Raw genomic sequence first — 10,000 nt, 5'->3', positions numbered from 1 at the left:
CAGGGCTGTGCTTTCGTCAAAAGAAGTGTTGATTGTCTGATGGAGACAGTATGGAATCAGGAGAGAGGTTCATTTGGCTAACAGCCAGTGGGTACAATGTTTACAACCAGACGAACGGAGCATTTGCGTTATGATGATGTTATTTACTGAAGAATGCATGCTGGAAATAACATTCAGAATCATTATTTTTTTGCGGCAGTGCCATTAGGAAAAGGTAATACACAGGTGTGTCATGGATGTTATGCAATTGAAGGGGCACAGTCTGACTCCTATTCATGTTAATGTCAGATGTCTCCAATTACATTAGATGCATGAGGACAAAGGAGTCCAGGTTAAGCCGGTACGAGTTGCAGATGTCTCGCTGTGCAGTTGTGTGTATTAGATGAGAAGACATGGCTCTGTCAGCCATTTGATTCTTTGCAGATGCAGTCTTCATCCTCAGCGACCCTTTTCCTGTCAGATAGACCCATCCCTGCAAATTTCCTGTAGACATCTCTGCATGTATGTGCATAGGATGAAAGGATTTATAAGCTTGGGAGCCTTATTTCCCCTACGATTCCCAGACGCACTGACTGTGAACATAATCATCTTATTTCTCAACGGAAACTAGGTCTAAACAGGTTAAATCTAGGCCGTGTTTGGTGTTTATTACATTACGTCCCTTGAGCTCTCTGAAGTTAAATAAATACAACTGGCCTTTAGCAGTGCACTTCACACTTTAGACCACAGATACACCACGCGCTCTGTCTGTGAAAGATTCTGCGGCCTCCCCACAGTATTCTCAGCTAGTCTATTGTGTTGTAGTCCGTAGACGAGGTCTGATGGTTGCACACACGTGCCACGCCTCTCACACACCTCATGCCATTTACGTGTTGGGCTCTTGATGAGGAATAAGAAGAAGAAGAAGATCATGGTGATTATCATCTTGATGATGGTGATGATGGTGATGATTATGATGGTGATGATGATGATGATTATGATAGTGATATGATGGAAGAAGAAGAAGAAGAAGATCGTGTTAATTATCATCATGATGATGGTGGTAATGGTGATGATGGTGATGATGATGAGGATCATGATAATGGCGTGGAGCTTGGAGTTTCATGTCAGGCGTGCCCACTGCTGCTCTCAGTCCTCTTGCCTCCCAGGTGTCATCTGTGGCCCAGGCTCCGCTTGTCCTGCCCATCCCCCAGCCCCTCACTGCTCTGCTGTTGAGCAACTGACACACTACTGACGTGTGTGTGTGTGTGTGTTAGTGTGTGTCTGTGTGTGTGTCTGTGTGTGTGCGTGGGTGTTGTGTGCGTGTGTGTGTGTGTGTGTGTGTGTGTGTGCGCGCGCGTGTGCGTGGGTGTCGTGTGCAGTGTTGCCACAGTTACCTTGAAAAAGTAATCTGATTACTGAGTACTCCTTTAAAAAGTAACTTAGTTACAACTGATTACTTGATTTTAAAAGTAACTAAGTTAGATTACAAGTTACATTAGTTACTTTCAGCAGCTGCCGACAACACCCCCACCGCCTTAACATAAAAATGATAACCGGTTTTGCCAATACTCACTATACTGGAAGTGCATTTTAACAGTAATGTCAACAATGTATAGCAGACATCCCAACCTAACCTAGCCTAGAAATCTAGACGCGCCCCTAGCAGCAGCAAATTAATTAGCTGCCAGAGCTAGTCTAGCAACTCTCCATTGGCTTGTGAGCTCCAGAAATCGAAACTTAATCAGGCCATTGAAATCGTGTATAGAGTCGTTAGGTGGGCTTAACATAATGATTGATGGCTGAGTTGCAACGGTTTGGCTTGAATTCCCTGCTACTTGAAAACAAATAAGATTGATGTTGCTGCTAGCGAACTGTGTGACACGAGTTAAGCTTTTATTATGTTGGCAAACGTTTGAACTAGCCAACTAGCTCCGCTGGTGGGAAACGCATGGGACTCATAGACCTCTCCAGAATAAGTCCCGCCTCCTAACTTCCGTATCCATCCAACCTTCGGTTGTCAAATGTTTATGGGAAATAACATGGCGTTTTGAAAGATCGTACCTGTCAAACTCTGTAGGTGACAAAGTAGAAAAAGCTGCTGGGCAGATTGGCCTACACACTTCTGCCATCTAATTTCCACTGGATTTTTTGACTTAAACGGCACCGAAAATCAAAAAATCCAGTGGAAACTAGATGGCAGAAGTCTGCAATCATTTAACCCGCCGTGAGCAATGCGAAAGTCACTGTTACAAACAGTGCAGCGTGCAATACTATCATTATGTTTTACTCTTATGAGACAATTGGGTACACTTTTGTGTAGTCTGATGTGAAATGGGTCTTAAATGTTCCTTTTTGAGGGGCACTGACTCTGCCATGACGCTCCTGTTCCTAAATACACTGACTGATTAATTAGCCCATTTCACAAGATGGGGCCGCTGTGTAAATCAACTTCCTGTGGAACAGCACAGTCCCATAGACAGCAAAAGAAAAGTCCACAGGAAAGACAAAAGCAGGAAGACGTTTTACCCTGGCAATTAAGGCATCATTAACATCAACGAGGCCGGACACCTGGACACTGTGAAATTAAGTTTGGGAGAAAAGAGATATAAGCCCACCTACACTGAAAACTGATTGGTTGATTTAGCAAAACAGACAAGAATGCTCTCTGTCTTGGATGCCTTCAGGCACAAACGCACCACTCCTCTCTCTCTCCCTCTCCCTCTCCGTTGTGTGCGCGTTAAACTCAGATGCACACGCGATTTGAAGTCCGGTCTGGCTTGCGTGCTCTTGTTCGCTCTAGGTTCCGGGAGATTTTATGTAATTTGCGGGCGTCAGGAAGCTGCTATCAATATGTGGGAGACTCCCAAAACTTCGGGAGACTTGGGATGTCTAGCTAGACAGCACTTTGTCGCCAGCACAGAATGTACAATGTTCCTTAATGTTGTCATGTTTAGCTGACACAAACTCAAAATAATGACTGTATAGATAAAATGTGCATCTCTCTCCTCCCTCCATTGTTGTTTACGTTTGTGTCGCTGCGTGGTTTAACCCGTGAGTTGTCCTCATGCTGAAAACTTGAGCATAGCCTACATGACGTTAATCCCCGAGACAAGAAGAAAGCAAAGAATATCTTTTTACTAAGGAAAATGACAAAAATAGTAACGCACAGTGACTTAGATAAGTAACTTTAATCTGATTACTGGTTTTCAAATAGTAGCGCGTTAGATTACTCGTTACCGAAAAAAGTGGTCAAAATAGACAAACGCGTTACTAAGTAACGCATTACTGGCATCACTGGTCGTGTGTGTGGTGACAGTAGGAGGGAGCACAGCACGTTCCGTCTCCATCCATGGTGGTGGAGGTGCAGCCGTCGAGTGTCAGCTTGTCCCTCTCTCCTCTCGCTTCAGTTATTATTATTCTCTCTCTCTCTCTCTCTCTCTCTCTCTCTCTCTCTCTCTCTCTACCTCACCCTCTCTCCCTCTCCTTCTCTCTCTCCATCCCCCTACCAATGGGCCACATGCGGCTCTCAGCTGAGTTCGTCCATGAAGCCCCTTTTTTCTGCAATCACGTTGCCATTGTGTATGCTATTGCATGTGTGGGTGTGGGAGTGAGAGGGGGCTGTGCGTGTGATTGCACTCTTGTTTATTGTTTAGGTGAATTAGGAAAGGATGCGGTGGTCAGACTTGGTTTGGTTCGTTTATTTGTGCAATGTGTGTGAATCATGCAGATGAGTAATGATGTGACTATCCTTGTGGTGTGTGTGTGTGCTTGTATGTTTATTTGTGTGTGTGTGTGCGCACGCGCGCCCTTGTATGTGTGTGTGTGGTGGTGATGGGAGGGATGGCATAGATGTATGCAAGCTTACAGTATGTATGTGCATTTGATTTTCAGTTTATATATTAGCATGTAGAGTATGTTTGCTTATCAGTGTGTGTGTGTGGGCATAGATGTTTGCATACATCCATGCAAGTTATGCAAGTTTATGGATGTGCATTTGATTTTCAATCTCTATATAAGCATGTATGTTTGCTTATCTGTGTGTGTGTGAGTTCATGTGAGTTATCGCCTCTTTGTGTCCATGCTTCTGTGCATACATGTAGCCTAGTGTATTTGTGTGTGTGTGTGTGTGTGTGTGTGTGTGCGGCTCGTGTCCATTAGGGGTGCTTGTCGAGGGCTATGAAAACGGTCAGTGACTGTGACTCCCCCAGTGTGCGGGGTTGCCAGGTCCAGCCTACCGCCGTGTGTGCCGTGTGAGCTGTGCGAGCGAGCGGTCCAGCTTATTATGTGTCGCAGGTCAGCAGTCCAACAGCCAAACATCTGCTCGCTCCTATTAAAGAAACAGAAATAGCTCACTGTTTTTCTCTCTCCGGCAAATTGCTGTGTAAGTGACCAGCAGATGCTTGCATGTACATGGAAGAGTGTGTGTGTAGTGTGTGTGTGTGTGTGTGTGTGTGTGTGTGTGTGTGCATTTGTGTGTGTGTCTGTATAAATAATAATAATATTAATAAAATTGGGAAGAATAGCCATATTAGGTTCTGATTTATTATAGCTGATGTTTCTCACCTGCCAATAAGCTATCATTGTGTTGGCGGTGGTGATGATGTGCAGGCTCCATTTTTAGTTATGCTTGAAGCTAACATCAACCTTATGTTTAGTTAAATAATATAATAATTACTAAATGACTCCTCTTGCAGATATGTGGCATTCAGTTTGTAAGTGTACCTATGTGTGTATTCATAATGGAATCACAAAGTGTACATTCGTGTGCAGGATAGTGTATAATCATCATCTGCCTCTCCACTTCTGTGTGTGTATGCGTTCATTGTGTGTGTGTGTGTGTTTATTATGTGTGTGTGTTTGTCTGAAGCAGATGCAGTTGCTGTTTTTTTTTTTTTCTTTAAGTATATTTTTTGGGCTTTTTATGCCTTTAATCAGATAGGATAGTGGAGAATGACAGAAAGTGAGTGGGAGAGAGAGCAGGGGTGGGGTCCGGAAAGGACCACGGGGCGGGAATCGAACCCGGGTCGCTGGCGTACGGTGCAGGTACCCCAGCCAGTTACGCCACAGCTGGGGCCTGATGCAGTTGCTGTTAATACTGAGTGTCTGTGTTCTCAAAGTACATTTTCGTTCCTGTCCTCTCATCACAGGCGTGGGCTTCCCGGAGCTGCGGCAGCGCTTTGGTGAGGAGTTCTTCGGCCTGTGCTTCGAGGAGAACGAGCGGGTTCTGCGGGCTGTCGGAGGGAACCTGCAGGACTTCTTCAACGGCTTTGACGCGCTACTGGAGCACATCCGCACGTCGTGCGGCCGGCGAGCCTCAGCCGAGGCCCCCTCCTTCCTATGCAAAGAAGCGCCCCCACAACTGGGTCGGGCCAGAGAGACTGGAATCGGGGGAGAGGACGAGGAGGAGGAAGGTGGTGGTGGAGGAGGAGGAGGAGGAGGAGGAGGTGGAGGAGGGACGCTGTTATTGCACTGTTTCAACCCAGCGCCGACTGTAGGTGTGGCCATGCCGGGGCTGATCCGTGCCGCCGCCCGACGCATCTACCACACGGAGGTGACGGTCGAGGAGGCTCCACCCGCCCGGCTCGTCGACACGGACGACAACGATAACGAGGAGGACTGTGACCCTGATGACCGCGACGGGGAGCATGGTGGCGGCGGGTGGCGGGATAGACAGCAGCGGCGGCGGCGGTGGTGGAGGAGAAGGAGGAGGAGGAGGAGGAGGAGGAGGAGGCGGAGACGACTTCTCCTCCTCCCCCGCCCCCTCCCCATCCTCCTCCCCCTCTCCGCCCTCCTCAGTCACCCCCGCCTGCCTCTCCTTTCTGATCCGCCAGCACCGGCCGCCGCTGCCGGACGTCTCCCCCTCCTCCCCCTCATCTTCCTCCTCCCCCCACGGTGACCGCCGCCGCTCCTCCTCCCCAGGCTCCTGCTCGGCTTCCTCCAGGCCGCTGCCCCTCAAGCTGTCCTGCTCGCCGCCGGACCTGCGCATCAGCCTCAGCACCTTCTGCCGGGCCTTCCCCTTCCACCTGGTGTTGGGGCCCCGCATGGAGGTGCTCCAGCTGGGCGAGGGGCTACGCAAACAGGCCAAGTGCGAGCCCCACCGGACGCCCAACTTCCGCGACCACTTCGAGATTGTCTCCCCCCGCATCCCCTGCACCTTCCAGAGCATCCTGCTGCGGCTGGCCACCCCTTTCACCATCCGCACACGGCCCGAGGCCGGGGGACTGGATGGCAGGGAGAAGGTGAGTGAGCTGGGGGAGTCTGGACCCTGTTAGGGCTGCTGCCTTGGAGTGGGGGGGGGGGGGGGGGGGGGGGGAATGAGCTTATTCACCATCTCCTCCACAGTTAGATAAGATGATACATACCCTTCTCACCTTCTGTGCGTGCAGTAACTCAGTCTGACACACCCATCGTTAGCATAACGGTGTGAAATGAGTGCAGCGCACTCCGCGTTTGACATTCTATTACACCAGTGTCGCAGTTTGCTGTCGCCGGCATGTAGATTACGATTCTGTTCTACTCTGTCAGTGCTGCTCAATAAAATCGATTGTTTATCCAATGCTTGCCAATTTTGGCACTGATGTGTGTGTCAAGTGACAGCGCATTCATTTTAGCAGAAGTGAAAAATCTCTACCACATATCGCTAAATCAGCTGCTTCTAATTAGCGCAATTATTCATTCAGGTAGGTAGCCATTTGTATTAACTGCACAGGTATAACCAATACATGATAAGACTTTAACTTTCTGTAGTCGAAGTTTCCCACCTCTGATATTTGTCACCCGATATTGCAACTGACTGTACAGTGTACAGAGACTGATGACCTGATGGATGTGTCTGCTTCTGTGCACCTGCCAATAGGTCTGGTTTGTGGACTCATGTTCAGTGTAGCAACTGTGTCATATGTAGGTTATCAGATCACATTCAAATACCGTAAATGTGTTAAGTTATTAGTCATAAGTTATTATATAAAGCATTTATTTATATAATATATTGCTGTGCACTAGTTTATTGTTGCATTCCCACACAGCAGTGCTCTTAGTGTTTATCATATAGATGGACCATGATTGGAGTATGCGTGTGATGTGTGTTAAATGACTGAGCTCGGCTTTTGTTTGGGGTGTCACGTGTGCGCTCCGAGGCTGCTAGTGAGTGTGTTTTGCTTCAAGGTCGCTGTGCGACACAGAGAGCGAGTTATCGTTGGCTACTGGCACAATCTGATGTGGAGGATCGTGAAGCAGTTTGATATTGATGCTTTTTCTGTGTCACGCCAATGCGCTCTTGTGATAAGCGACAGATGTAACAGAGGTGACCTTTGCCTGCAGATGAAGTGACAGTGTTTTTGTTAAGAATTGTTTTATATTTCAATCCCGACTTACTGTAGTTTCGTCCTCAGTCCTCTCTTAGTCTCTCTGTCATGAGAGCTTAGTGCACATGATAACATACGGATTTTGCAACTCTTCTGTGTTGTATTAAACATTCATGGTGTGTGTGTGTGTGTGTGTGTGTGTGTGTGTGTGTGTCTGTCTGTGTGTGTGTGTGTGGCCTAATTGGACACGGATGGCATCGCTGGAGGCTGTTGACAAACTAAAACAAATACCCTGGCTTAGTTTACTAATCTGGCCAGATGATTACAAAATGCCTGGAAAAGAGATACAGCTTATGCTGGGATATCCCCTCCCTCCACTCTACTCCTCCTCCTTCGTGAGTGAACTGACAACCAGATACCTCTGTCCAGCCCCCATCTATCAATCCCTCCATCCATCCATCCATCCATTCATCCATCTCTCCATTCATCTGTCCATCCATCTCTTTGATGAAAGAAGGGAGTATGGCGAGTATCATTGGATTAATACACACAGGCTTGCCATCTGCGTTGTGCTCTCGCGTCTCTGGAGTGCACCTGCTCGGGGCCCCCCCCCCCCCCCCCCCCGTGTTGTTTGTGATATTTTTTTAAAAGTATTCCGTTTCGGATTTGATTACCGGTGACCCTGTTCTGCCTCAGCAGCATGACATGGGGGCCGCTTTTGTGTGGCGTGTAATCTTCCCCTGGCAGTGGGCTTGCGGGCTGCTGAAAACTGCAAACTGGGATTTTTTTGCCTTCTCCCCTGCCTGCTCCCTGCCTGCTCCCTGCCTGCTCCCTGCCTGCTCGCAGCCTGCTCCCTGCCTGCTCCCTGCCTGCTCCCTGCCTGCTCGCAGCCTGGCAAGGTGCAGTCGGCTGAATTTTTAGACAGGGACTGTTGAGCTGCGTTGGAGCGTTGAGCATCTGGAGAGGCGAATGCTCGTGCGACCGAGTGTCTGTGTGTGTGTGTGTGTGTGTGTGTGTGTGTGTGTGTGTGTGTGTGTGTGTGTGTGTGTGTGTGTGTGTGTGTGTGTGTGTATGTGTGTGTGTGCACTCTCTCTCTCATCCCAGAGAGGGTGCAGCCTCAATACCCCTCCACAGGGCCTCTTAATTGGGCCCTGCCACTGAGAGAGAGAGAGAGAGAGAGAGGTGTGCTATGGACTGCATTCCTCAAAAGTGAGGTTGTCCCACACCCTGTATTATACCTGTATACTGTAGACACACACACACACAAATTTACATTACACACACAGACTCTAGCCCCTCTCTCTCTCTCTCTCTCTCTCTCTCCCTCTCACACACACACACAGGTGGCAAGCAGGCAGTGTGTTTCCCAGCTTTCCTCTTGTTTTGGAGTACAATGAGAGGAAGTGGAGTGCCTCTATTTTTTATTCTGTCACTGTACAGGTACAAGATTCCCCTGCCTACGTTTTATTCCTGTGTGCACTCCATCACACTCCACTCTCACTCACACACTCCCTCTCTCTCTCTCTCCTCTCTCTCTCCTCTCTCTCTCTCTCTCTCACACACACACACACACACACACACACACACAACAACCACACACCACACACACACACACGCACACACACACACACACACACACACACATTGCACGTTAGGGTAGGGTTAGGGCTGTCACTGTACCCATTTAGCTTTCAGCCATTTGTCCACGACTAGTTGACTGCTACCTACAGCACCGACTAGTGATTTTAATAAGTCACCTGGTTGAGTAGTTGACTAGTTGACTAGTTGATGAAACACGTAACACACATGCACACACACACACACACACAACACACACACACACACACACACACACACACACACACACACACACACACACACACACACAGTGATTCTTTCACTGTACTGCTTTCTGCCAGGACGATAGCATTTTTCTGTCACTCTCACAGTGAACAAGAGTTTGAGGCACAGAAAGAGAATGAGAGAGAGAGAGAGGCGAGAGAGAAAGAGCAGTTACTATGGCTACTGGTGTTGATGCGATGGGCGTTCAGGTTTTTTGCTAGCTGCCTTGGCGTAATAGCAATGCAGGTGTGAGCATTCAGCTCAGCCATGCAAAGTCCACGCCACCTCACCCCCTTGCCCACGCCACACAATGCCGCGTCACCCCACCTCCGAGAAAGCTGAGCGCCAGCTCTCGCTTTACGTAAGACCGGCAGCGCCGAGGCCAGTTTTCTCTGATGAGTTTGTCATCGTCGCAGCGGCCACTGGGTAACAGCCGCCCGTCACCTCCGCTATGAGTCAGCGACGCCCCAAGCCCAGGTAGAGCCCGTCAGAGTTAACGAAGAGAGAGAAACTCTTAGAGAAAGAGAGAGAGAGAGAGAGAGAGAGAGAGAGAGAGAGAGAGAGAGAGGAGAGAGAGAGAGAGAGAGAGAGAGAGAGAGAGAGAGAGAGAGAGAGGAGAGAGAGAGAGAGAGAGAGAACGAGAACAAGCCCAGTAGTCCTCTGTCAAGCTGATGTTTGTGGACGTCAGAGACTGCGGTTCTACTGCTGGAGGGGTGACGCGGGTGTTTGTCAGTGTGTGGGAGAGAGAGTGGTGTGTAGAGGGAGGCATTTGTTTGTATTAATGTTGTGGTGGAAAATCAATGTTTATTTATGTTTGTTTTAAAGGGCATGACACAAGGGAATAGAGTCTGCTGTGTGGTCCAAGTGAGTGT

At 48.6% G+C, this 10,000-nt stretch overlaps 1 protein-coding gene across 1 annotated transcript in view; it reads left to right on the top strand.

The window, feature by feature from the left end:
- Positions 1 to 10,000, top strand: part of gucy1a2 (guanylate cyclase 1, soluble, alpha 2) — a 51,297-nt gene that overhangs the window by 6,355 nt on the left and 34,942 nt on the right. The window contains exons 4-5 of the mRNA XM_042064274.1: positions 5,130 to 5,615; positions 5,719 to 6,221. Of these exons, the coding sequence (XP_041920208.1) occupies positions 5,130 to 5,615; positions 5,719 to 6,221 (989 nt within the window). The remainder of the gene's footprint in view (positions 1 to 5,129; positions 5,616 to 5,718; positions 6,222 to 10,000) is intronic.

Source organism: Alosa sapidissima, chromosome 15 (assembly GCF_018492685.1).
Source record: "Alosa sapidissima isolate fAloSap1 chromosome 15, fAloSap1.pri, whole genome shotgun sequence".
NCBI classification, from domain to species: Eukaryota; Metazoa; Chordata; class Actinopteri; order Clupeiformes; family Clupeidae; genus Alosa; species Alosa sapidissima.
The sequence above is the reverse complement of the archived record's forward strand: the minus strand, read 5'-3'. Positions and strand labels throughout refer to the sequence as shown.